Below are 27,223 nucleotides of genomic sequence, written 5' to 3'. Positions count from 1 at the left end.
AATGATCAGAGAGCGAGTCTGACCCTGATGGATTCTAGGTCCTTGTTCCTTTGCATCAGCTGCTTCTCCAGCTCCACGATCTTGGACATGGCCTCGTTCTCCATGTCCTGCAGCTTCTCTGTCATCTAGGAAAACAACAGCCAGGAGGAAAAGGTCACGCAGTGATATGGACTCATGGCGATGACAACATCCAACTCTAATATGTCAACTCTGCAGACATGTCAGCTAAAAAGAGATATGGCGCAGCAGGATGCAAGACATTTAATGTTATATGTGTTAATGTGTCTATGTTTGTGTATTAAAGAAATATACGTTATGGCCTAAAAGTTATAGAAGCAGAAATTCACTGTTTTAAATCTCCAGATCATCTGGGGAAATCTAGGAGGGGAGAGTGAATAAGAAATGTTTCCCCTCACTCAAGAATCCCCATCTGGATGCCCTTGAGAGAGAAATTGAATCCCTAGCTGCTCCAGTGGAGCTGCTCAGTGGCCAGCTCTAGAGGACTGTGGTCGAACTGGGAAGATCCCAGGTGTGAATGTGTGCAGCTGTGAGAATGTGAGGCTGCTGAAAGAGACACATTAACGGAGTAAATAAAGGTTATAAAAAGTGTGTGCGTATGTGTGTGTCCGTATATATATTGTGTCCTCAGTCTTGCCTGGTGGCTGACAAGCATGAGACCATAGCAAAACCTGAGGCTTAGACTGAGAGGGAACCATGCGATAACAAGCGAGTGTGACAGAGCTTCAAACAGACTGCCATGCACCCTGTCACATCGCTGGCGTTGACGCTGCTGTATACTGTCACACACACTCTCCGTCAAAGTGCCCTGACATGCTGGACAGTAGTACATAGCAGGTTGCCTGAGAGGAGAAGTGGGACTGAAGAGTCAGTTGTGTCTGAGTTCGAAAAGCAGAAGGAACAGTTGAGGCCTCTCACATGCGACATGTTCTCCTCCAGCTCCTCTACCCGCTCCAGGGCAGCGTTTTTGGTCTCCGCGTCCTCCAGAAGGGCTCCCACGTCAAACACGTTATCCAAGTAGGCCTGGATCTGAACCTGCAGCTTATCGCTCTCCGTATGCTTTAATTTCTGGAACACACACAAGCGCACACACAAAAAGAAGACAGAGTGAGAAAAAGAGAGAGAGGCAGTCAGAGAGAGAGAGAGCGGGAGAGAGAGATATAGATTCACTTATTCAGTTCACTGCACAAGGCCAACACCTCAGACTCAGAGGTGAGCATCGATCTGGCCTCTGCAGTGAAGCAGCAGACAAGGGTTTACAGAATTGACCGGTTTTCTAAATTCATGGAAAACTCAGTATTGACTGCGTTTCTGCGGTCGCCGTCTCTGGGGAGCCGTAATGACAATCTATGCTTCTGGCGCTGAGCTGAATATTAAAAGGTGTAGCGTTCCGGGGGCTATCTGTCCATTTTTCTTGCAGCGGCGTGCTCCGACTCACATCCAAGTACTCGTCCAGGCACAGCTTGGTGAAGTCGTACTGTAGATGAACCCTGAAGTTCATGTCCTCTACTGAGTGCACCACAATGTTGATGAACTGCATACACGCCACCTAGGGAATATACCAGGAAAAATACAGTTAGAGGAGGACGTCTCAACGCAGAATACAGGCTTTCCAAACGTTTTAAAAAACACTGTATATATTAATGTACTCATAGGCAGGAGGTATACAGTAGGAAGCAGTACACTCAATTATGAGTAACAGTAATTGAAAACTAACTTCTGCGTGTAGAAATTATTCTATGACCCTGAGATAAACCCAAGCTGTTGATAACGCATTGTAAAAATGCAATGAACACACTTACAAGAGATATAAGGTTTTTGTAAGGCAGCTAAGACATCAGCCTGCATTTCTATAAAAACGGGTTCATGCTCATTATTATCGACTTTAATATCGCTTCCTCTGAAATCGTGTGAATAAATCCTGATTATTGCGCTTTGTGCGAATGGCAGCGTAGCTTACACCCTAGCTTAAAGGGATCTGCATAAACAAATCAACCAATTCAATGCCACTGGCTGCCTTGTGGGAGGCTGTATAAACAGATCGAGGGGGATCTCCTCACTGTGTCTAATGTACACACTCCAACACCGGCGTGCATTCTCCTCAGCCTGACACCGGCTTAATGAACTTCATGTAAGAAGCTCAGAGTCGTCTCGGTGCGAGATGCCAGCGCTGACAAAATCTGTTTGCTTTGGTGCTGGTGTCAAATGACGGCCTACCAAGGGACTCAGAGCTGACTTGTGACTTCTGGCACACAAGGCCTATTCAAACAGAGCATCTGTTGGCCCTCACTCACTAACTCTCTCTCTCTCTCTCTCTCTCTCACACACACACACACACACACATGCCCCACATCAATAGAGACACTTAGATGGAGAGGCATATTGGGGAAAATCATGTCTAACTGGCACTCTCCTCACACAGCGTCTTTCATTCTTCTCTGCCAGGCTAATTAGCAGTAATCAGCGTGGAAATGACAGACTTGGCACGGGCTCCTCGCTCAGGGCCAATGCAGTTCGATTTGCTACACCAAGCGTCTGTAGTTTGTGCTGTGATGAGGGATTTTAGAGGGCTCGCTTGGAGACTGATAGCCTTTAGGGGTGTGTCTCCACTGGAAGTAAAATTTTTAACTACAATGTCAGAGTGGACAAATGTGTGAAGACAGTAGTGCAGTCGTGTTTTGAAACTAATGAAACTTTCCAAATTTCTGTCTTTTCATCACATGGAGACTCTGATCCATGTTTTAATTTCTTCACATCTCGACCCTTAACTCCCATACACCCGTCTTACCAGAGTATATTGAGATTACAGTTAGTCCGAAATGCTGCAGCCAGACTCTTGACAGGAATAATAAAACAGCATATTCCCCTCACTCAGGGCTGCTGCAGTTCATCTGTGGCTTGCGCTGTGATGTGGGATTTTAGAGCGCTCGCGTGGCGATCGATAGCCGTTTGGAGCGTGCGTGAACGTACCATGAAGTCGATGTTGTTGTCCTCGTTCTTGAAATGCTCCATTAGCTTCTCAAACCGCTGCGTCTCCACACACACCTGCGAAGCACACCACACACACATCACTTATTCATTTAAGTCTTCGTCAAGGTGTGGAAGAGGAACCCACATTACTGTATACAATCAATCAATGGATCGATCAAACTTGATTTGTACAGATGGCGTCCCTGCCCCGCCGCTCCCTCGTCATTTACACAAACCACGAAACTTGCTGCCTAAGCTAAAGAGATTCCAGATTTACGCTATAATTTTTGTACTGTCTATACACAGTGACACTCAACACAACTCCCTCCCTCTGGCACCACTGGCTTTAGAACAAGCATGACCTATTTTCCCCGTCTGTCTGTGAATACCATATCTACAGGAGAAAGGGAGACAGAGAGAGAGAGAGAGACAGACAGAGAGAGAGAGAGGAAGAGACGGGGAAAGAAAGAGAGAAAAGGAGAGCGGGGAGAGAGAGAGAGAGAGAGAGAGACAGACAGACAGACAGACAGAGAGAGAGAGGAAGAGACGGGGAAAGAAAGAGAGAAAAGGAGAGCGGGGAGAGAGAGAGAGAGAGAGAGAGAGAGAGACACAGACAGACAGACAGAGAGAGAGGAAGAGACGGGGAAAGAAAGAGAGAAAAGGAGAGCGGGGAGAGAGAGAGAGAGAGAGACAGACAGACAGAGAGAGAGGAAGAGACGGGGAAAGAAAGAGAGAAAAGGAGAGCGGGGAGAGAAAGAGAGAGAGAGAGAGATAGAGACAGAGAGAGAGGAAGAGACGGGGAAAGAAAGAGAGAAAAGGAGAGCGGGAAGACAGAGAGAGAGAGAGAGACAGACAGACAGACAGAGAGAGAGGAAGAGACGGGGAAAGAAAGAGAGAAAAGGAGAGCGGGGAGAGAGAGAGAGACAGAGAGAGAGAGAGAGAGAGAGAGAGCGAGAGAGAGAGACTGTAGTTCAGACAGTTCAGCTCGGAGGCAATGAAGAAGATGGGGGAATGATAAAGAACTGAGGAGGAGGAGGGAAGAAAGAAAGAGGAGAGGCGTGTATCCAAAGACCTCAGCATAATGCCGTGTGCCCCCGCCTGAACCCTGTCCTGAATCCTGTCACTGTTAAATAACAAAAACCATTGTAAACATTGTAAAAAAAGTAATGTAAGAGACAGAAGTGAGAGACAGTCCACGCATGCTTCCAGTAGTCGCAGTAATCAAGCAGCCCATAATGGCCATTTCTCAACCTCGTTCTCATTAGATGAGCTCCGGTCTCCCTGAGCCTTATTCTACCTCTAATGCCAATGCCGCTGAGAGTAATGCTCAATATTTCATTCTGGGGTGTAAATATTGCATTAACTGCAGTCGGCCCACGTTTCTGGGCCCATGCTACAAAATGGGGCTGCTGTTAACGCCCACTCCATCATAAAACTCCCCCCTTCTTTCGACGGCAGCCAGAATACCTCATACAGACAGGCAAAGGTCAGGCAAGGCTGTCTATTACATCTCTCTCTCTCTCTCTGCTATTCCACGCTTTGATGCGTCTGCCAAATCCGTTAACACACACATAACTGTTTTCTCTGGATCCCGGTGAGGTCAAGTGGGTCCTCCTGTGCTATGCAGCCAAACCTGTGTCTGTAAGCTATTGACAAAGTGCTGAAGCGCACTCCTTGATGCTATCCCGCTCGGCAACGAGGAATCCGCCGGTCACACGTCTGCCGGGGAGCATTCCTCGGGGCTGAGTCACCGTTTGAAATTACACAGTCGAGATATAATGACATATCCCTCTCCTCAGACCCCACTTCCCCTCTCTGTGCAGCCCGTACCTCCTTAAAGTTGTCGAACGCAGAGAGAATAATTTCGTGGCCTCCTCTCACGAGACAAACTGCCGCCAGTAGCTCCAGGACTAGAGCTTTAGTTCTGTAAAACAGGGAGAAAATAAAGGCATGGTTAGTAAATGAGAAGTGCCGGCGCCACAACAAACCCCTATTTAAACGCGGCGCAAACAAAGTCGAAAAGAGTCTAATTTAGAGTCTCGTCACCACTGAAATTTCGATGTAGAATGGAACAACATAGCAATTACAGTGTTTATTACAATTAATGTCCTTTTAAGTTCATAGCTTTTGAAATGCTGATCAACGGCAAGAGCTTTATAAAACAGGAAGAATGCATTCTAATTCACTGCGATGAATCTGCAAGTATTTTGCTGACACAGTGAGGTTATGAGAGCCAGTTCACTAGGTCTGGCTGATATGACTGAGTTTTGTAATATCAGAGCCTGAGAGGAAAAAAATTTATAGAGTTCCACATTCTCATCTAATCCAAGGGATTAGAAGGCAGGTATAAAGAATGAATACTTCAGACATAATCCTTGTGTGTGTGCAGTGTGTGTATGTGTGTGTGTGTGTGTGTGTGTGTGTGTGTGTGTGTGAGTGTGTATTCGGAGAGGAACACCCTGTGCCTCGGGTTTATTCATGCAGTATTTCTCTGCCTGGATGAGACATTATGTGACAGGTGACGTGAGGGGGTTTCACATCCACTTTTGAGGAAACGCTTAAGCCCCGGGACATAGAGTGAAAACACACACACACACACACACACACACACACACATACACATATAAGCCAGTCCTTCTGGTGCCTGTCTCAGTGCAGCAGCTGCCAGTGCAGCGGAGTGTGCCAGCGGTGCCCTGACCTGCCTGTCAGGATGAATGTGGCCCTGGGCAGCAAAGAAACTCACTCTGGATCAGGCTGTTCAAAAGAGCAGGTGCACTGAGGCTAACCAGCAGCAACAACAGTACTGCTGCAGCAATGAGAGGGGCTGGCTGAACACCTTGGCAGCTCCAGCCTCCCAAAGTCAGATAGGACTCTCTCTCTCTCTCTCTCTCAGTCAATGGTTAGAACTTACCTGGGGTTCTTATTGTTGAGACTTAGTGCAATTTCATTCACAGCGTGTGGGTGTGACATGACCATGTTGAAGCCATACTGGAACATGAAAAATAAATGGAGAGGGAGAGAGAGAGAGAGAGAGAGAGACAGAGACAGAGAGAGAGAGAAATAAGCAAATTAACAGAGAAAAGGAGCTACTTAATAAACAAGGGAGTGCATTCGTTCACTTCATGAATGAAACACGGGAACATGGCAGTGGAGCAAATTGGATTTGGACTCAGACGGATGTGTGTTTCAGTCCGAAGGGAAGTCCGGGGAGTGTAGAGGGCCGACTTGGCTCACCTGGTAGTTCATGATAGCGCGCAGGCACATGATGCAGACATGGACGTCATCTTTCTTACACACCAGTCTGGAGTTCTTCAGCGTTCTCCGGCTGGGCAGCGTGTTACAGCTGAAAAACGGCATAAAACAGACAAAAACAATTAAGCATAAAGTGGAAAAAGGGAACGAGGAGTGGTGTGTGCGACCAAAAGTAGGCCTGAGTGCATCTGAATGCAAACAAACACAGCGCACATGGCTTGGGTAAACAAGAAAAACAGATGCCATTTGTGAATGAGCCCACGCACACACACCGCCACCCCTCCTCCTCACAGGAGGGCTACTAAACCGCCGCACTACGTTACATTAACACACACAAAGGCCACATAATCTACAGCCTCACCAGGGGCCACAGGGCTGCCCCCTTTCAATTGTTTTAATTTAACTATCCTATACACAAAGATATCACTTACAGCTAGTACAATAGCGGCCCGTCATTTGCATGCAGGGCAGCGATCGCACCGGCTTTGTGCGGACAAAACCGGAGACTGGGCCTTTTCTCCTGGTGCCGCTCTCACAATAAAAGCGGAGCGCTGGAGTAGCGGCAACGCTAATAATGTGCAGAGCCGGGGTTTATTTTCAGACCCTTGTCACGAGGTGCTCTTACCAGCCCGAGTTCTGGGAAATAAAACGTGTCTTCAGGCAACAGATAGACACACTGATTCATGTCAGCTCCCATGCCTCAGGGCGTGACTCTGACTTGAGTCACAGCATGGTGCGTGGGTGCGTGTGTGTGTGTGTGTGTGAGAGAGACTCCTGAATAGGGCTATAGCTTTGAATGAGGAGGCAGCAGAGTCTTAAGCTGTGAGGAGGATTAAGGATAAAGGGTAGTTGAGGACAAATCAATATTTAGGCATATTCATGTTACAATCAACCAGAGAGCAGTGAGCCTTCATGACTAAAAAATGCAGGGAATCCTATTTATGTTTGTAAATGTGGGTTTGTGTCTGTGTTTGTGTTCACGCATGACTGCAGCTATGTGTGTGTGTGTGTGTGTGTGTGTGTGTGCCTTTGTATTTATGAGTATTCTCCATGTTCTATTTAGCAGGATGTGGCGCCTACCTGCTGCAAAACAAGTTCCCCAACATAAATGCAGTCGTTTGGTGAGACACTTGGTGACAGAATTGGAACACTGCTTCACACGGCGGCAGCAATAATCTTTAAGGACTGGGCTTTTCCTGTCCTCATTATTCAGCACACAAAATAACACACGGCAAAAAACAAAAAATAAAAAGCAGGAGAAAATATTTGGAGGAAACGAGTGGGCAAACACACCAAAGTAATGATAAATGATGATAAAACTGCAGCACAATATAATAACCTGCTTTGACATGTTTGAGGTTACAAAACGTGAAAATCTTTCAGTCCATTTTCTCGAAGACTATGATAAACACAGCATCTTCTAAACGACACCACAGAACTGCATCAAACACTGAGACTAAGACTGTAACTACAGACTAGGAAGTAGGGGTAAACACAGCTACGTATTTCTACTTAACTCCAAGTAGCTCTTAAGACATACCGTCGTTTCTGAGAACACTTTGGACAGTTCAGTGCGCTCGGTGTCCTTCAAGATGGCCGTTTCAAAAAGACACATACAACTCTTAATTTGACAGTCATTGAATTCACATTATTCTAACTTTAAGGGTGATACACACAATAAGGGGCAGCGATTCTGTATGATGGACAAATTAACATTTAAGGATTATGAAACCATTGGTAATAGGTTGGAGCCGATGTTTGTCAATTAGAATGACATCTTTGTTAAAAAAAACAAGAAATAGTGCTGAGTTTGAGTTGATGCATCCAAAATACAGAGGATTTTTAAGTAGCTACTTAATCTATCCCTACTGGTTGCAGCCTATGCTTCAGCTTTTACAGGGCTTTTGTAGAAACTACGCTAGAATCTGCACATAATGGTGTTAAGGGAGCCACACAAGCATGGAGGCAAGAAACAATGAGTGTAGAAAAATCCATTTGCTCTAAGGGAAAAGGAGAATTCAGTCTCAAGCGCAGGAGGGGAGGCTGGCAGTACAAATAATTCACATCCCCGACACAAACAGTTGGACAAATAAACTGGGCAGTGCTAGCAGGGAGGCATACAGTATAGCGAGGCAAGGGGATTGTGTGTGTGTGAGTATGTGTGTGTATGTGTGTTAAAATGTGAGTTGGGAGGCAGCAGGGATGCAGGGTTAGCGCTGCAGAAAGCTCAGTCTGAGCCAGCAGCGTGAAGCTGAGACCTGCCTGCTGCTGAAGACTGGAAGACAGAACAGCAGCTGACTGGAGGAACACCGGGACAGAAAACACAGTCAGCCTCACTGATGACACTTTGACACGTTACACATCCCAGAGGGTGATGATACGACAGCAACGTTTTGAGGCAATAGAGGGCTAGTATCTAGTAGAAGCTAGCGTTAATAGCTAGTAGTACCACGTTAATATTTGTTTCGAAGTAGCAGCTAAAGACAAGACAGTGTCCTGAGTCATAGTAACCTAAATATGTAAACAAATCTACCTTATCAGACTATTCAGATTTAATTATCTCTCTTTTTCTAACCCGGTTGCTATATATCTAGCCATTATTTGTGCACAACCACAGGACCTCCATAATGGCACCAGACCTGGTTGCTAGGAGAACTGTGATGCAACAGATGGGTGAACATTGCTTTCAACTGAGAGAGGGATTGACAACCGGGACAAAATCAATATAGAATAGAAAGTGTAATAAAAGAATAACACCCCAGAAGTCTAAAAGGTCCTTTAATCTGTCTCCTCCCCTTTTTAAGCCCTCTCCTTCACGATAAAAGTAGAGTTAAAGTCGAGTTTTCACCTGAATCACCTGGTCAGTTTATTTCACGGCAAGAGCAGGTGTTCCTAATATTTTGGAGTAATCAGTGTATATATTATTGGTATTGACGGTGTAAGTCTGTCTAATGTACAAGTTCCTATCAACTATACAGTTATACAACCTTGTGTGTTTTATTATATCTTTAGTAAATAATATTCCTGCTAAATAGATAATAGAAATAATAGATTTTAGATGAGAAAGGAGAAAAATCTTAAGGGAATGAGGAGTGGTGTGTGCGAGAAAAATCATACTTGTACACTTACAACTCAAGGAATGAATGAATGTGGCTTAATCCATCATTATGCAAGGATCTCATATTAGGAAGACATGTGCTGCATGGTGTCAATGGTGCTCTTTGTGCACAATTTATTCGAGTTAACCCGTTCAGACTAAAGGATTAGAGGTTATAGAAGTCAGTGTGAGCACTGCACTGAAACATCAATGGAACGACGAGGAGGATTAGAATGAGCAGTTAGAAATAATGCATAATTGGATGGGATTTGTGTTTCAGAGTGTATATTAACATGGGCTTATGAATGAACTGCTATTTAATCCTCTCTGCACAGAGTTTGGTGGTAAAATAGTCAGTTTGGTGTGTTTAAAAAAAGATTTATTCCATAATCTTATCTTCTCCTGAATCATCTGTCTCAGGGAAAAACATCTGTGTGTCACCCGTGTGTCATAGAAACTTATTATCAGCAACAGTCGTAACAATCCACGGAAAACCGTAGAAAAATGTATTTGCTTCCTGCCACAGAAATGTGTCTTAAGCCATTTAAAGACTTACAGGCCTCATGACTACATGAAGGGGCTATTCAGACATCACATGAAACGTGTGACCTCTCAAAACAATCACAGTACAATCACATTCCTGCAACCAAACACAAAGGAACAGGGACAATACTATACAAAAAGTGCAGAAACATGAAAGACAAAGTTAGTTTTATAAAGTCACAAATCACATAAAACATAGATGGTGAATGGTGAAAATACAATCAGATTTTTTTTTGTTTAACTGACAATGGCAATGGTAGTTTGCCTGTGTGTGTGTGTGTGTGTGTGTGTCGTACCGTAACGTGGAGTGTCTTCCAGCGCGGGTGATGCCGTTCCCAGTGATGGGAGATGGCAGGGTGCCTCCTCCATGCAGGTCTTCTATAGAGCGGCTCCAGGGCTTGGACTTGTCCACCGACATCTCTGGGTTGTTCTCCAAACAGTCCCCATCAAACCTGTCGCACCACGGAAATAATACATGCAATCAGTCTCAAATCACTGCACGGTCTGACCCACGGTCCTCCTGGAGGGAAATGGATCAGGATTGTTCAGAACATTATGAAAGCGTGTTAAAAATGTCTGTTGAGGGAATGGGAATGATTGCACAAGATCAGAAGTCAACAATGCCTTTCACTGATTTACAAGGCACAAGGCTGGCTAGCTAATCTATCCATATTTCGGAACTATTCTGATTCATACTTGTCCTTTTGTCATTACAACTGGAATTAATAAATGCTGCCCTGGGTAACAAAATGTTAGAGGGTAATGATATAATTTTAGAATTTCAATGCTGGTCTAGACATTATAAATAAGCAGGAAGGCTCATGTTATATTATAGTTGGCAGATGCCTACGAAACAGCTGCTAGTTATACCTGTTATGACTTGTTTCGGTTTTTAAAACTGGTAATTTCGATGACTTTTATATGTTATTTAAATGTCAGTGAAACTAGCTGAAAACTCCCATTACCAAAACGTAGCCATGGTCATATTCCAATAGAAACAACACGGGAGTCATAGCGGTGCTGCAGTGGTACTGAGGGTAAACACTCTTTTACGACTAACCATTAGAAATGTGGACAGACCATAATAACATATGGCGAAGTGGGGGGTGAATTAAAACTTTAACTGCGTGGCTCTTTGGCCCTGAATAGGGACCTTGTGACTGACTAATAATCACACCGTCAATCTATGAATAGAAGCCTATGGTTGGTGTAATACACAGAGCAAATGTGTCGGGAATGGGGCCGAGTGACTCAGTGTTTCTGACAAGCAGGCAGTGGTGGTGTGTGGTGGTGGTGGTGGTGGAGATGCATCAGCGGCGATGCAGAATAGCAGCATTGTGTCCGTTGTCTGCGCTGCATATAGACCATGGTGGTATAGAGTGAAAGGGCTGGTAGCGACTTACGTGACGGCGTACTGTGCAAAAGAAAGATACTCCACCAGCACGTCCAGGCCTTTGTTCTCTTCATTTAAGAATTCCCTCACCCACCTGAGGGGAGAAAGGGAAAACAGTTTGAGTTCAGCAACAATGTGTATCCGCAGTTTGTCAGCTTAAAACCTCTTGTTAAACCATGTTGTCAAACGGGCCATAACAGCTAGGCAATTTTTTGAAATTCTATCATTTGTTGTTATGATGGTTATTTGTATGGTATACAGTACAGTGTGGCCATTTGTTGTCTTTTTTAAAACACACTATCCATGATCTGACCACCCCTGACCTTGGTAGACTGATGTTTTTAGATTATTCACCCTGTCTCCTTCGATTTTCCCCCCTTTCGCCAAAAAGAATTGTAATGACCTGTTTCAGGGACTTCAAAGCTTCCTGGCTCACAGCAGCAAACATATCACACATGCACAGGTTTGCAAAAGCCCAGGCAAATGCACAAACAAATGCATGCAAGCACACACACACACACACACACAGAACCTCATTACCATTATTCAGTCTCTCTCCTTTCTCTCTCTCACTTTCTCTCTTTCTCTCTCTCTAACACAAACACACACACACACACACACACACACACACACACACACACACACACACACACACACACACACACACACACACACACACACACACACACACACACACACACACACACAGTTTCTAGTTCGGTTAAGGACAAGCCCCCAGAATGATCAAAAGCCCATTCTCACCTTCCTTACAGGCACTGAACTGGGCCACCCATTCAGCACTCACCATGCTTTCATTTTTTATTCTGCACGGAAAAGCCAAGCTTTTCAGAGCAACGTTACAACGACCCTCAGCATGCACCGCTCTCCCTCCGCTCTCCATATTTATGAGCAGTGTGGGCTAATTCACAGAACATCTTTATTTAATTGCATCAGTGACGGTGTTGCGTCTATTTACAGGAGCCCCAATTGCTTCGACGGGCCGCGATTGCTCCATGATTAGAGAAATTTGCAAAGCATAAACATAATGGCACGCAGGCAGGCCTTGAGTGGTACTGTGTGGTAAATGGCTAACGAGGATGTAGGCTAAACTCCCCTAAAAATCCACTAGCTGCTCCTTTATTAGCTCCCCTGTGGTGTCACTACATGGAAGCATGCTAGACTAAGTAGAGCGTCCAGTAAAGCGGTGCCTGGTGGGGCCGTTGTGTGTTTAAAGGGTTTGGAGGTGTGACCCAGCAGGGCCACATGGTAATCATTACCACAGGACACTAACTAACAATCCTCCCATTCACCACATGTTGTTGACCGCTCAGCAACATGCGAGGAGCAAGCAGTCGGGGAGCGAGGGTTAGAATCAGCAGTACCAGTAAAGGGACAATCTGCCTATTATATGCAGCCTACATGACAGATAGATTTCTCTGTTTCACCTCTGAAAAGAACGAGTGATTATTCACTGTCTGAGCGGGTGACATCTTGCTCCCTCCCCATCCCCAGCCCCCACCCGTCTCTCCCTTCCTATCTCAATCCCCCCCCCCATTATGATAATGCTTCATTGTCTAATCTAGATTAGGTAGATTATTTATGTAATCTAGTTTAGCAACATAAGGTCGCTAAAACAAGGGCCGAGTTAATCCTTGTAAACAATGCCTCGACTGCTCTGCCAGATGGACACGCCTTTGGCTGTGGTTGTGGTTTGTTTTGGTTTGATGAAGTGCAGAATCAGATAAGCGTGTAAACGGTGTGTAGGAGTGTGAGAGACAACATGAGAAAATTTGTGCATTTGTGTGAGTGAGCAAAACAGAGGGAATGGGAGTATATTTTGTGTCTGTGAGGGAGGAAAAAAAGAGAGAGACAGAGACAGAGAGAGAGATGGCAGTTGAGATAGACTGTGTGTGTGTGTGTGTGTGTGTATTAGAGATCTTGTGACTGTTATGCAACCTCCCAAAGTATCTCTGCATCTCTGCTGTCATAACAGCCCGTGGCCAGCGGATGTTCTGCGTCTTCCTGTCCCTCACAGGGTCTCCAGGCCTCCTGTCACCGCCCACCTCCGAGATAACCAGCCTCCGTCCCTCCCAGCCGCTCGCCCTCACCCTGATTCCTCCCTATAAATCCTGCCTACAGCTCCCAGAATGCACCACTGGCCTCATTACTGATGCTGAGCCATCCATCAAAGTCCTTCACTATCTGGGGCCCTAATCACGTAAAGAGAAACTATGCACTAGAGCAAGACAAAAGGATGAGACGACATGCGACGCTCATTGAGATATTGATCTTTCCTGGAGGGTGACTGTACAGCATTGAATCGATATCAGCTGTGGCAGGCTGGAGCTTGCCATCCTGGAATACCTAGAATTACTGATGAATAGCCCAGTGTTTTGTCATCTGATGGGAAATCATGAAGCCATTTTAGTAACATCTCTAAGTCATATCTCGTACACTGAAACAACATCGACTATTTATAAAAGTTACACAGCAGAAGTATTTTTTTTCTACTAATGCCTGTTCCTGTGTCGGCCGCCGCAAACAATCAATACATTCATCCTTTCTCGAAGACCACATGGCTTTCTGTGTAATATTAGGCCAGAGCGCCGAGGTGAAAGGGGGATGGTGGTGGTTGGTGGTGGTTAGTGTAAACGTCTGCGTCTCCCGGTGTCTGGAATGCCAGACTTTCCCCCCTCAATCTAATACCGCCCCGGCCTGGGACGCTCTCAACACAACCTTCACACAATGCTACAATGACTCACCCTATATGATTGGTCCGTAATGAAATTTCCAGTTCTCTCAGGACTTGGGTGGACTCCTGGACTCTCCGTCTGAATTTCTGGGGAGGAAAGACAGAGGAGTTAATATGTCATCGTACCACTAGGATTGTAAATCATAAGAGGTAGCGCAGGGATGTTTGGGCTGGCTCTAGTACACTGGCTCAGCGAGGAAAGAAAACCTTTTTTGACAGAAAGGTCAGACAAACAGGCATAGTCCTAACCACGATGACATTCAAATGAGAAAGCAGGCAAGCGGTGCACTGATTAAAAATCAAAGTTGGGTTTGGGTTATTCTCAGAAGACTTTTAGCAGGCATTTTACTTGCCAATAACCATTCAACAGGCTAAAAGAAAAGGCAAGCTGACTCAACAGAGACTGCAAATATGAAATGGTCCATGTTATCTTGTTTGCTCAAGTTGGTTCTTTATATAGCAGTAATTCCTGCTGGTAACTGCCTGATAAAATCAAGTAACCTGATTGGTTCCCTCTCATACCCTACCAGTGTGTCTCAGCAGGGCACACAAGCACATGTACACACACACACACATTCTTGGCCGGGTTACTGTGGCTACAACTACAAGAGAGAGGTGTGTGAGTGACGTGCATGAAGGTACGAGCCGCCACTGAATATAACAGAAAACAACAGAACAGAGAGCGTGAGGGGGTTCCTCGCTGCTTTCATCCTCTGACAGGAGGGGATCTGCAATACCAAAAACAAAAGCCTCTTCAGGCTGTTATGCAACCGGAGGAACAAAACAAGCAAAGTGAATGACAGCCCCGGCCAGTGATGATCACACAGCCTCGCTGTGACGGGGGGAACCTCCCTGATGAGAGAGAGTGAAATCATTGCATCAGAGGAGAGTGGAGGAGAGAAGAGAAGAGAAGAGAAGAGAAGAGAAGAGAAGAGAAGAGAAGAGAAGAGAAGGACTTCCAGCATCCATCCAGAGTTGGAGGGCCTGAGCACTTTCCATGATGTGTTTGTATCGGGGAGGAAACAGAGCTCAGCCCCATGTTAACCTGTTATTAACATCCACACAGAACAGAGATGTTCCCATAGCCAGGGTCTCTCTCTCTTTCCCTCTCTCTCTCTATCTGTCCCTCTCTCTGTGTCTTTGGGCTAGGGCGGTGTGTGTTTGGCACATGAGGAGATGAGAAACAGAGTGTTTTTATTAGGGAGGAGCCCTTTGTGTGTTTGTGTGGAAAGCAGAGCGTATTTAGGGGTACTGCGCAGGCTCCCAGAGGCAGGCGCCCCCTCCCTCCCTCCCGCCTAACGCCCCACACTCCACACTAAGTACTACCAGCTGCAGCACAGAGCTGTAGAGAGCAGGAAGAGAGACAGCAGACAGGGTGAAGAGAGGACGAAGGGAAGGGAAGGGAGAAAGAGGAGAAAGGGGTAGGTGGGGGGGGGGGGGGGGGGGGGAAGCAGGCGGCGAAAAGGGGAGGAAAGTAAGAGGAGAATGGATGTAAGAAAGGAGAGAGAGAATGTGTTGAGAGTGGGGAGGATAAATAAAAAAAAAAGAAGGGAGAAAGATTTGGGGAGTGTGAGCTCAGGAGGGGTCATCCTGGAAACAAATCAATGGCTGATACATTCTTGGGGACTTGTTGGAATGGAGCTCTTCCTCCTTGGCTGCCGATTGGCTGGGAGCTGCCCAGAGGAATGCACCGGAGCCTGCCTATGGAAAGCAGAGGCAATGACCTCCAGCTCTCTCACAGCGGCACAAAGTGGCAATTGTTTGAGTCTGAAGAAAAGGGGGTTGGAGCAGGAATGTAGAAAGAAGCCCATAACTCTTTCTTTCTCTCTCTCTCCTGCTTTTTTATGTCTCTCTCCGTCCATCTCTTTCTCCCAAATATCACCCTCTACCCTTTCTCTACCCTTCTCCTCGTGTCACTGTTCAATTGCTTATTCCCTCTCCCTCCATCCCTCTTCCTTTCTTCCCTCTCCTTTGCCCTTCTCACTTTTCTCTCTCCTTCAGTCGCTCCCTTTCGTGCTTCGCCGTCTGCTGCAAGCGTTTGATCCGGGCGAGGAACACATGACTGGACCGTGGTAGCAAGGCTCCACATTATTCAAGTTCCTTGTAGGCCTTTTTCCCAAAATCTCATGGGTCTTGGCCCACAGGCCTAAACATGAAAAACATGAAAATAAACATGGGCTAGCAGTTTAAAATCGAACCTGTGAACCTACGATCAGACAGTCATGCGGCTACAGATGAATTCAATAATAAAAAAAAAAGACTCAGACAAACAAAGAATCTGAATGTTGGCCTCTCAAACGTCTGGTTTGGCCTAAATCCTTCAGCCATGACCGCGTTGAGTGTTTACACCCAGGGACGTTTTAACCTGGTCACCAACTTCTCAATGTGGAACTGATCCCCCCCTTTCATCACATCCCAAACAATCCCCCCCCCCTCCCAAATACACACACAGACACACACATTTATAGACCCAGTACACCCAGCACAAAATATCCCAATCTATACTATCTATACTAGCCATTGAGCAGCTCCACTGGAGAAGTTGGGGGTTTGGTGCCTTGCTCAGAGGCACTTCAACAGTAGTTGTTGAGTGAGGGAAGAGCATTAACAGTTAACTTTCCCCTAACTAGATTTTCACAGCCAGTCTGGAGGTTCATACCGGCACCTTTCCATTCACAAGCCTCATTCAAGCATCACTCTTAGCTTCCTCCTTTACCAAATCCTGTGTCAGAGAAGAGTGTAATCCCTCAGTCATGTTAGGCATTAGAAACCATATAGGACTATAGTGATATCAGCCCTATGGCTGGACATCAATAATGCAGGTCTGCGGCGTGTCAAAATATGAACCGTATCTCTACACAAGATGTATGACACATTTTCTGCCCTTTTATTTTTTTTTTATCAGGTGAGAAGAAGAATTCACTTCAAGAATACTGAAAATGAATTCACTCAACAATCAAACCGAAGCTGCCATACAGGTCTAGAGAAGATAAGTATGCGTGTGTGTATTTTTGTGTAAGTTCGTGAGTGTGTGTGTGTGTGTGCGTGCATGCATATGTATGCGTGTATGAGTGAGTGTGTGTGTGCCTCTGTGTGCCCGTGTTGTTCCATTTCTGTCACAGTCATCATGGCTGGTCTGCTCTGTTCACGCTGCTCTAGCTGGCTTGTCGTGACGTCGTTGTAAAACTTTAATTCCAGTCGGTGTAAATTGAATTATCCAGAGCGATTTGCTGTTATTCTGGCAGAGTCTCTTGGTTAATTTGTTTATCACAGAGATGGGTCTATCTCCAGGCACTCCCCCCCCCGCCACCATCCCTCTCTAACTCAGCCAAAAAGCCTTCATTTTGGCAAAGCCTGAGGCTGGCTGATACTTGGCTGTGCGGAGCCCCTCCCCTTACTCCCTTTCGTTCTCTTCCAAGCAGCCGGAGAACCGGCCAGAGCTGGCTGCTCCGCTCTTCCCACCCCGAGCTGCTGCTGGATTACATAAGACGATTTTATCATTTAGCCACGATACTTCTGATAACTCCAGTTAGCTTCTGCCATGTTGCAAGGTAATCTCACTGCAGCTAGAGATCGTTAGCCTCTGCTCAGGTAGCAAAATGGATCTCGCTCTCTCTCTCTCTCTCTCTCTCTCTCTCTCTCTCTGTCTTTCTCATAGCCTACTGACTGTCTGCCATACGAAACCTTCCTTTGTCTTCAGCCAAGTTTGGGTTTCTCAACTAAGTTTGGGTTTCTCTTAGAGCTAGGTGATATGGAGAGCATTAATATCATGATAATCATAAAGAATGATCTCAACATAGACATATAGCGATATCTACATACTGTATGTATGCAAATCACATGTTAAATAAACAAATCAATGTTCATCGTACTGAACTACTTGATAATTGTCATATTAAACTGAACTCCAATAGCATTCCCGAAAATATTTCAGATCTCATTCTGTGAGAGATTTGAATTAGTATTTGCTTATCATTCATTTAGACAACCGAATTCTGTATCACAATATCTCAATATCATAATTTCATCACAATGTCATTCTATTACATGATGATAAATGCTCTCTTTTGGCTTTCCAGGGAGGTCAGAGGTCAGAGGTCAGGTTCAGCTACAGAGCAGCCATCGTGGGTCAGGTGGGGGTTCAGTGTCTTGCTCAAGGACACTTCAGCAGGGCAGAGGCTTGCTGTCAGGAGGGCTTGAACCCGGGACTTTCGGATAAAGGACGGTCTCCCTGCTCACTAAGCCACCCTGCTGCCCGTTATCTCACGTTTTGCGACTAAAGATAGCCGTTGCCAAGTTATCTCCTCCAGCGGCCCTGCTTTTCCCAGGGCCAGAGTGCCGTCTTTCCTCAGCTGTGGGGATATCCTGGACTGGAGATAGAGGGTCGGAGGGGAAGGAAGAGTTGAGGCAGTGGAACAGGATGGCATGTTAGCGGGGGCTCTCACCTTCCTTGTGACTGCTGGGTCCAGATAACTCCTCAGCTTCTGGATGTACGTGTGAGGGGGGTTTTTCACTTGGAATCGCTCCTGTGGAAAAAAAGAAGAGAGAGGAAAAGAGGGTGAGAAGAGAAGAGAGAATGAGAGAGAGGGAAAACAGTAGAGAGGAAGAGAGAAACATTAAAAAAGCTGTATTTTGTGGCAAGTAGACCATCAGTTATAAATGAAAAAGCAGTACAATGTTTATATTTTATGCATTTATCTTGTCTCTCAACGTTTGGTATTAATTTGTATTCCTGAACTCAAGTAAAATCAAGTTATGAACTCTCTCACTAGTCTGAGCACATCTCCAGTATAAGCTGCTGTTGACACCGAAGCCGTCAGATTAAAACTGAATGGGCCTTGAGTAAATAACAGTCACCGTGAGTCATCCTCCAATCGATGTGAACTCCAAGTTATATACTCCACCGTAAGAGGCGGTAAGTGTGAAGAACAGAGAGGGCCCGGTTTAGCGGACGTGACCTGCCTTTGTATGCGGCCATGACGACGACAGGTCGGCCCTCTGTATGCAAGGACCTCGGGTTTAATGAACCGCCACTCGGCACACAAAGGAAAATAAGATTGTCTTGCTGTTGAATTTATCATTGGACCAGTGTTTCCTGGAGATTTTCTTGTAGTACGTGGGGTAACTTTGGTTCGCTGCCCCAGGTTCACTTCTGGACTCATTCCAGGATCAGTGGCAGTAGGTGTGGCAGTAGAACGGCTCTCATTTGGATATTTATATTATGATATATGGACAATTGCAGGTCTAGATCACACTCCGATTCCACTTAGCAAGGAAACTGTGGCTATTAAGGTCAATCTGTGTGAGGAGATCATAAACTGCCTTCCTGGTAATGACCATCGTTATAGTTTTAATGTGCTATAATGCATGGCTTGCCTTGGGGATTGTGACCAAGCATGTGTATGTGTGTGTGTGTATGTGTGTGTGTGTGTGTGTGCGCGTACATGTCCTAAGCTCAGTCAGGAGGCAGGCTGGGTGCCTTAAGCAAACAAGCAAACAGGTTTTAGGTCAAATCCCCCATCATTGTGCTCTAAATATAAATACGAGAGATTAGTGCCGGCTTTGGCTCATCATGGTGAGCGGGAAACAGTATTTGGATCAGGTTGAGTGAGCGGGAAGCCGGCATCACACCGCAGCAGCAACGCTGGTTCTGGTCAATGATGTAACGCGCTATAGAGGGATTTACTGCATCACGGAGCGTGGGAAAGAAAAGCATGCCGTTTAAAGAAACTGTTCTCTGTCCACTGTATGCAGAGAGAGTGAAGATGTATCCTTGTTTAGGCAACTAGCTAGGACAACTGACTGGCCTTAAAGGAAGATTCCACCCTCAGATACACCGTTATATATCATCAACCGGTAATGTTCAGTGCATTCCAGGAGTTATTAGGTGCTTAGGAGTAGCTCAATAAGAGTCTGGGTATGTGTTTGTTGGTTCGTTCACTGGAAAGTTTGCACCTTTGTTCATGGCTTATGCTTTTTGCAATGTGCGGCGCTTAAGGGAATTACGGTATGCGCTCCTATAGGCCAAGCAGAGCCCTAAGAGCCCTGTATAAGGGAAATACAGTGTGCACTCATACACCAGGCAGTATGGCAGAAGTCAAACAAGCATGAGCCACATCTAGGTTGGTGTACAGTAGAGTCACATACCAGGAACTAGCTTGGTTAAGTCAACACATGAATTAAATATTTTGTTCAGTAATTCTCTTAGTTACAACAAAGCTGTGCTAACACAGCACTTTGGTGTTAACAGGTGGAGTTCTTAAAGTCAACGTAGTTTCACTCACTCCAATCATCCACACCACCCACCCTTCCGCCTGAGCACCTATGAAGTGGAATTTTACTTTTTTGTTGTACCCACTTTCCCTCAACCTGTCTTGTCTAGTTATACTTCAGTTAGTGATTTGCTACTTTTCCCAGAATGCCTTCCAATAACCCCTAGAAAAGAGGCGTGAACTTGTTGCATTCATATGTGCAGGTGAAGGAGAAGGCAGTAGTTACAGCAGGTGAGTGAGTGACTTCAGACTCAAACAGTGAGCGCCACTCACTCAAAACACTACATCTTGTGGCTGAGGCTACTCTAGAGGGAGAAATTGGTTTCTCTGCCTCTTCTGCGATGGATTTCTCTCTGAATGACTGTTGAACGGTGCAAAAGGGTGAGTCGAAAAAGAAGGCCTTGCTCTTTGATGCAGTGGGACTGACAGTCTGACACCAACATTTTCTGCTGTTAAAATCCATTGTAGCTGGGGCGTCCTGATGGCTCAGTGGTCTGAGGCGCATATCATGTAACCGCGATATTCTGAGTTTGAATCTAGCCTGGGACCCTTGTCGCATATCATCCCCTTCTCTCTCTCTCTCTCTCTCTCTCTCTCTCTCTCTAATCTTTCACGTCTCTCTTCACTATAAACTTTCAAATACAGGAAAAAAAGAAGAAAAAAAATCCATTGTAGCTGTGCTGGAAAAGTCATGTCCTCTATGTTTGACCACTTATCTGAAAGGAATAAGAAAAATACACCACCAAACAACAAAGTGGGCCCAGAAATGCAAGGTACATCGCCAACAGATGTTTTTCTCTGATGATTTTTCCTATATAAGCTAACTAACAAATTAGCACAGTGGCTCATGTAGTAGGCCTATATGCATATGATGTACTGTACATGTAGCATGGTATATAGAGATGTAGTATATGACATGTATATGATATATGTAAAGCCCTTTGAGACATGCTTGTGATTAAGGGCTATATAAATAAACTTGACTTGACTTGTTATGGCTAGCCAGCTCGATTTAGCTGCTGCATGTATATGGTTGCTGAGACTGACTTAATTGCTCTGGGCTACGCTGCATTATCAGCAACATCACATCTATCACTGCCTATCACTGAGTGCCGCTCTCATAAAAACAGGAAAGACGACAGTGGTGTCAGGAAAGAGAGTTGGCTCTCATGACAGTAACATGGACCCAGCGGGCAGACAGACAGGACAGTCTTGTTTGAGTGTTTTGCTGGCAAATAATAGAGGTAGAAGATGTGGCAGTCTAAATGAAAAAACAAGTGAGAAGTGTGTAGCCTGCTGCATGTAACGAAAGAATGGGAAGTATGGAAACAGACCATAAATAAATGAGGCAGGACTGTATTGTATAGAACACACATGTGATTTATAGGAGCAAGTATAAATGAGTTCCTATATGCTCTATGGCAGCTATAAAATCAGTCTGGGGGAGCTGATCTGGATTAAATCTGAGATGTGAGGTAGACTGCCCTCTCTACACCTGAAGAGCACAGCAGGGGCCAAGGAGTTTAGGGAGACGGAAGGGTCATGAGGGTTAATCTGGTACTGTGCCAGGAGTTTGGGCTTATGTAACCTCCTGAGGAGAGGAGAGGAGAGGGAGAGGAGAGGAGAGGAGAGGGGAGGGAGAGGAGAGGAGAGGAGAGGAGAGGGGAGGGAGAGGAGAGGAGAGGAGAGGAGAGGAGAGGAGGAGTCCTGCATGTGAAGCCTTCAGTTACTCCCAACCCTGCTCTTCTGCTGCTAAGTTATAAGGACAGGTGGAGCATAACAGATAGACAGATAGTAGTTCAAAGAGGCATATATTGTATTTTATAAACTAAAAGCTGTGGAAATTCTACTACAATGTCTCATAGAGGACAAGGCTGCTGTTTGTTGTATACAGACATCATTTGGGTGCTTGACACTATCCCAGCAAGACAAGACAAGTAGATCAATCTGTGTAAGAACAACTTACTCAGATAAACCAATTTGTCAGCAGGAAACAAAGTCAACGGATTGTGAAAAATAAGTCGTAGGATTTGACACTGACGAATTCATCATATCCCTTCCTTTGTACTTTACCGGCTTTTTCACATCAAGAGCATCCTCCATATTTCATAGATGCTCATAATTGCCCTAAAAACGTTTAATATTTCAACCTCTGGCGGCGTTTGCAGGGCCTGTTTTTCAAAAGGGGATGTACCTGTCATCTCTGCTTCTCTCCCTCCCTCCATCACTGTTGCCATGGTTACATAAAGAGATTCACTGTAGCTATGACACAGAAAACATTTTACTCTCGGAGCTGCCTGCGCTGTCATGGGGTTGGCTTGTTGGGAAAACATGAAAAGAAAAATCTAAAGAATATGGTACATTAGAGGCCTAATTTAGCAATATGATGATGTTGACTGTCTTATACCGTCTTATGCTGTAAACAGCAGTTTCTTGGGACTTGGCCACCCACTAGAGGATTTACAGTGCTGTATGGCTAACAAACTTTACACCTACATTCAGTTCATTTTGGGGTTGGATGAGGCTGATCTATGTGGGCAGGAAGATTATAGTGGAAATCCACCCTTGACCAGAATTCACATCGGGTATTCCTACAGCTCTAAACATTTTAGTCTACATTTGTATGAATGAACAAGCCTCTCCCTTAGAGAAAGGGGAGCCAAGATTCTTGTCCGTGAAATCACCGAGCAACATTTTTTGGAGTTGCTTCATTGACAATGAATAGAAGACCAACTACTTTCACTTCATGTGTGAAATAACTCCACTCCAAACTGAAAGAGGATCCTCAACTGCTAGCAAATAGCATGGTGGGTTCTCTCCGGCACCGTTCTCTTCAGGGTCGGTGGCTATCAATAAGGACTGAGTGGCTGGTGGTCTTGATCTTCTCTCCGTCTTCCCCTCTGCTCAGGGAGGCAGAAAAACACACTGGCACGGAGGTCGAGGTCTGAGTGGAGCACTCAGACTGCAGCTCGCCGCACAACATGCACCCTCTGTTATTTTCCACACGCAGCAACAACACCAATGACAGACTCCGCGTTTTAACTGGCTAACTGATGTGTGCTCCCTGCTGCGCCACTTAACCCACTTGACCAGCGAAGCCGGGGCAGAGCCTCAGGCCCGGGAAAGACTTACTTACTGGATAAAGGCAGGGCAATGGAGCATGGGTGCCAGGATCACAACGCACAGCGAGACGGACCTTCTCTGGTGTTAGAGATTCTTTGAGACAGTGCATATTGTCTTCTCAAGCGTGATATCATTTTTCGGCCAAAATAAGGGATTTCAGGTACTGCCCTATTTTAATATAACGTGAAAATGAATGACGTGCAATGCTAATATTGACTATTTTTCCATGGAGGTTTCCTCTATTATGCATTTCTGTATTTGTTGAGGTGGATTCTGATGGGTTTTGAAAAATAGAAAAACGCTAGCCATACTTAGTTTAGCATTTCAGCATTTCATGGCTTAGTAATGTGAGAATAACTTAGATTTGCTCCATGGTTGTTGGCAAACTATCTTTTTTAATTCACTAATGTGTTTCACCCCTTCTAAGAACAGAATGATTGGCAAATGGGATCCAAAAATCCTGTTTGCCAATTTTGGATCCCCATCCGGATCCAAGGTGTAATCCGAAAGTCCCACATTGACAACAACACTAGACTTATAGTGCTTGTGTTCACTTTATTAAACTGTAAAGGATAGGCTGATTGGATGGTTGATGAGTAGAATTACCCTCAGAGACTGGCCACACATTTGGTTTAGATCACTAATTAATACTGTAGGATTTTTTCAAACAATTGCTCTTGGGAGTCTGGTAATTGTGCAGCAACAGTACAATAAATGGCACTTCTACAGCGGCTACATCAGATAATATCATATACGAGACGAGTACATTATGCCTGAAAATGCAAGAGTTGGTGCCCACCTGATCGCAGATGAGTTCCCACTTCTTCTCATTGTCATACTGCCGCAATAGTCGAGCTTTGTCTGGAGGAAGGTTCATCGAGTTCTGAAAGAGAGGAAAAGGTCAAAGTTAATTGGATGTTGATAATGAAATGTCATCAGTCAAATTAGTCCAGAAACACCAACAACCTACATTAACTAAAAACAATTAAGCTCAACAGACAGAAGGGAAAGGGATATGAGGGAATTGTCCATCATTAGGGTATAATGCATGTTTCTTTAATCTTTGTTTATCTAGGGAAAAATAGGACTGAGCATGTATCCTCTTTTTTCACTGACACCCTGCTTCACACACCCATTCACACTGGCAGGGTACCTACAGGTTTAAAAAAGCCAAATATAAGAATTTTAAGACCTTTTTAATGCTACCTGGAATTAAATTGAAAACCAATTTAAAAACCTAAATAAAGAAACAAAGCTGCCAAACGAGCTGTTAAGGAACATGCGCAAAGAAGCCCATCATTAATAACTGAATTTAAGACATTTTAATTTAAGACCTTAAATTTCAATCATTTATTTTAAGACTTTTTCCGACTTTTTAAGTACCAACAGACCTGACTGGGAGCTGCCCAGTACAACCACAGTCTCAACACTACTCCTCATTCACTTTCCCTGGCAGGATTTTCCCAGGCAGTCCAGGATTCAAACCCACAACCTTGCGGTCACAAGCTCACTTCTTTAATATCAAGGCTACCGCCAACCCAAACCGCTTGTGGTTAAACAGCTTACCTAAATCTTTGCCATTTGATACTACGCAGTTACCAACTGTGTGACAGACTGAAAAAAACATAATCCATGACAGAAAAACTATAAAAATCCCCAAAATATCTGCCTTGCTGATTAGTATGCAGTGATGTCGTGCAACATGGCTGGGAAGCGAGCGGCTGGGGAGAGCAGGTCCCTCCTTAACGAGTGTGACACTGGAGCAAAAAGGAGAAACATCTAAGCCCCGTTGTCTGAGCCACCGCTTTGAAGCCGAGAACCTGGGGAAGGAGCTTGACCCTGTCATACTAACCGGCATCAAATGTATTCAGCAGTCACTCAACACCAAGCAATTGCCCAGACATCCCAAGACACTGTACAGAGGGCGAATGAGAGAGTGAGTAAGCAAGTGAGGGCGAAAAAGAAAGTGCGTTTGAGCCTTTTGTAAACTAAAGAAGGATGTTCTGTGTGTTTGCCAGCAATATACTTCTCAACATCGATTTTTCAAACTTCATTTTTCATACTTTTTCATTACTCTTCATTGACTCAATTCCTTGGGTGAACAAAATATCCCTTTGTTATAATGTTCAGAGAGTGATTTCCAGAGAAGCGTGTGTGTTGTGCGGGACAAATCCAATCAGACCCATGTGTTGGTTAAAATTCTGCATGCGTAAAAATAAGCTCCTCATCCAAAAAAAGGATTACACAATTCCTTTTCTTCTTCCGTTCTCCCTGCTTGCCTTTATCAGCATCTGCTTCATGTAACATCCCTGTACTTGTCTAAAATTTGGCCCTCACTCCATATGCATGTTACACCCCACCCTTGTGCGCATTAGAAAAGCTTGAAACAATTAACCAGTGCTTAATCGCACCACCTATGTAGAGCGCAGGACATGCCAATATGTCAGCAAAAAAACATGTGACCCAGCAAGAGGTAGGCTGTGTTGCAGGCAGGCATCAGTTAGGCATCCGGGGTAAACACTTCTCATCTGAAACACAGACCAATCCAAAAATCCACAGCCAAAAAGAATTCTAATAAAAAAATAGGAAGCTAGTGTAACTGACTGCTCCGTCGTTAACAGCAGCCTACACTGGCAAAAAGCTATCAGTTCAAAAAGTGAAGCCTACAAACGTCAGAGTTGTTTACTGGCAAGTTTGGCAATTTATTTGTGTTTGTTGGTGAAAGGTTTGTTGGTCAGGCTCTTCTGACTTTGGACAGCCTTCAATTACACAAAGGGTACAAATGGTGTTGTGAGAGTGTTTTCCACCGCTTAAGGAAGGCAAAAGGGAAAATGTGGCCTTTATTCCGCGCTCGGCTAGGGGTTATTTTCCCCCTCTCATTCAGTGGACTGGATCATCTATCAGTGTGTGCTCAGTGCTGAGCCGCCGCTTCTCCTCCACTGGATTTTCCAGCAATGCGTACGGGGAGTGAGAAGAAGATGGATGAGGAATATCCTGGGATCGGGTCTATTTCCATGAGCGAGTGATGCTGGGATAGAGTCAGAGATGGAGCGAATAGCCTAATCCCCACCTCGTGTCCGTGGTTTAAGGAGTGTGTGTACGTGTGTGTGTGGGGGTGTGTGTGTGTGTGTGTTGGGGGGGGACTCGTGCTGCCACTGGCACAAGGTATTAGGCCTGAGACACTATCCATTTTTTCCTACCATATATTATACTATGGTTACGCTATTGATCTATACAATGATCCATTTTAGTCTTAGGTAAAATCAATGTACAGAGAGGTGCTTCGGAACAGGGAGGGCTGGTATACTGTAGGTACCAGGGGGACAAAGTGTCATCTACTGTATCTTACCCACAGAGGAACGAGGAAGGCCAATGTAAAGATACACAAACACAGGTACGCACGAATAAGATATGATCTGAGTAACAGCAGTAGTAGCGGGGTTCATGGGTAGAAATTTCTCAATACAAATACCACTTTCTGGACTTCAAATTCAGTCGTGTTTTCAAACAATATGTTGTTCAAACCCCCTCTATGCTGACTGAAAGAAAATGTCATCATGATCTAGAGTAAATTCTGTCCTTAGTTGACGCTATTTGCTTTTCTAAATTGAGGCCAACCACGCTCAATTGATCTCCTCCACAGGAATGCCAATAAACCTGCAAAAAGACTTGAGATCCCAATGTAAGAATACAATTTTGACGCTTTCCAGTATGTATTCATATCTGTTGATGCCTCAAAATCAATATCAAGCACAACGGTAACAGGCATGTTTTATTTGATACGAGCCCCCTGGTTGTAGCCT

At 45.0% G+C, this 27,223-nt stretch overlaps 2 protein-coding genes across 6 annotated transcripts in view; one reads left to right on the top strand and one right to left on the bottom strand.

The window, feature by feature from the left end:
• Window positions 1-27,223, top strand: part of glb1l (galactosidase, beta 1-like) — a 180,371-nt gene that overhangs the window by 47,223 nt on the left and 105,925 nt on the right. The gene's annotated exons all lie outside the window — the stretch shown is intronic.
• fmnl2a (formin-like 2a) overlaps window positions 1-27,223 on the bottom strand; it is a 56,725-nt gene that overhangs the window by 13,764 nt on the left and 15,738 nt on the right. For all 5 annotated transcript variants that reach the window (XM_078286209.1, XM_078286210.1, XM_071918340.2 and 2 more), the window contains exons 2-13: window positions 24,220-24,303; window positions 18,471-18,551; window positions 14,036-14,112; window positions 11,284-11,367; window positions 10,177-10,332; window positions 6,223-6,331; window positions 5,900-5,976; window positions 4,819-4,912; window positions 2,989-3,063; window positions 1,457-1,567; window positions 937-1,086; window positions 24-125 (exon numbers count right to left, since the gene is read on the bottom strand). In XM_078286209.1, the coding sequence (XP_078142335.1) occupies window positions 24-125; window positions 937-1,086; window positions 1,457-1,567; window positions 2,989-3,063; window positions 4,819-4,912; window positions 5,900-5,976; window positions 6,223-6,331; window positions 10,177-10,332; window positions 11,284-11,367; window positions 14,036-14,112; window positions 18,471-18,551; window positions 24,220-24,303 (1,200 nt within the window). The remainder of the gene's footprint in view (window positions 1-23; window positions 126-936; window positions 1,087-1,456; window positions 1,568-2,988; window positions 3,064-4,818; window positions 4,913-5,899; window positions 5,977-6,222; window positions 6,332-10,176; window positions 10,333-11,283; window positions 11,368-14,035; window positions 14,113-18,470; window positions 18,552-24,219; window positions 24,304-27,223) is intronic.

This window comes from Centroberyx gerrardi, chromosome 10 (genome assembly GCF_048128805.1).
Source record: "Centroberyx gerrardi isolate f3 chromosome 10, fCenGer3.hap1.cur.20231027, whole genome shotgun sequence".
Classification (NCBI taxonomy): Eukaryota; Metazoa; Chordata; class Actinopteri; order Beryciformes; family Berycidae; genus Centroberyx; species Centroberyx gerrardi.
Note: the sequence above shows the minus strand (reverse complement) of the source record. Positions and strands in the feature narration are given on the sequence as shown.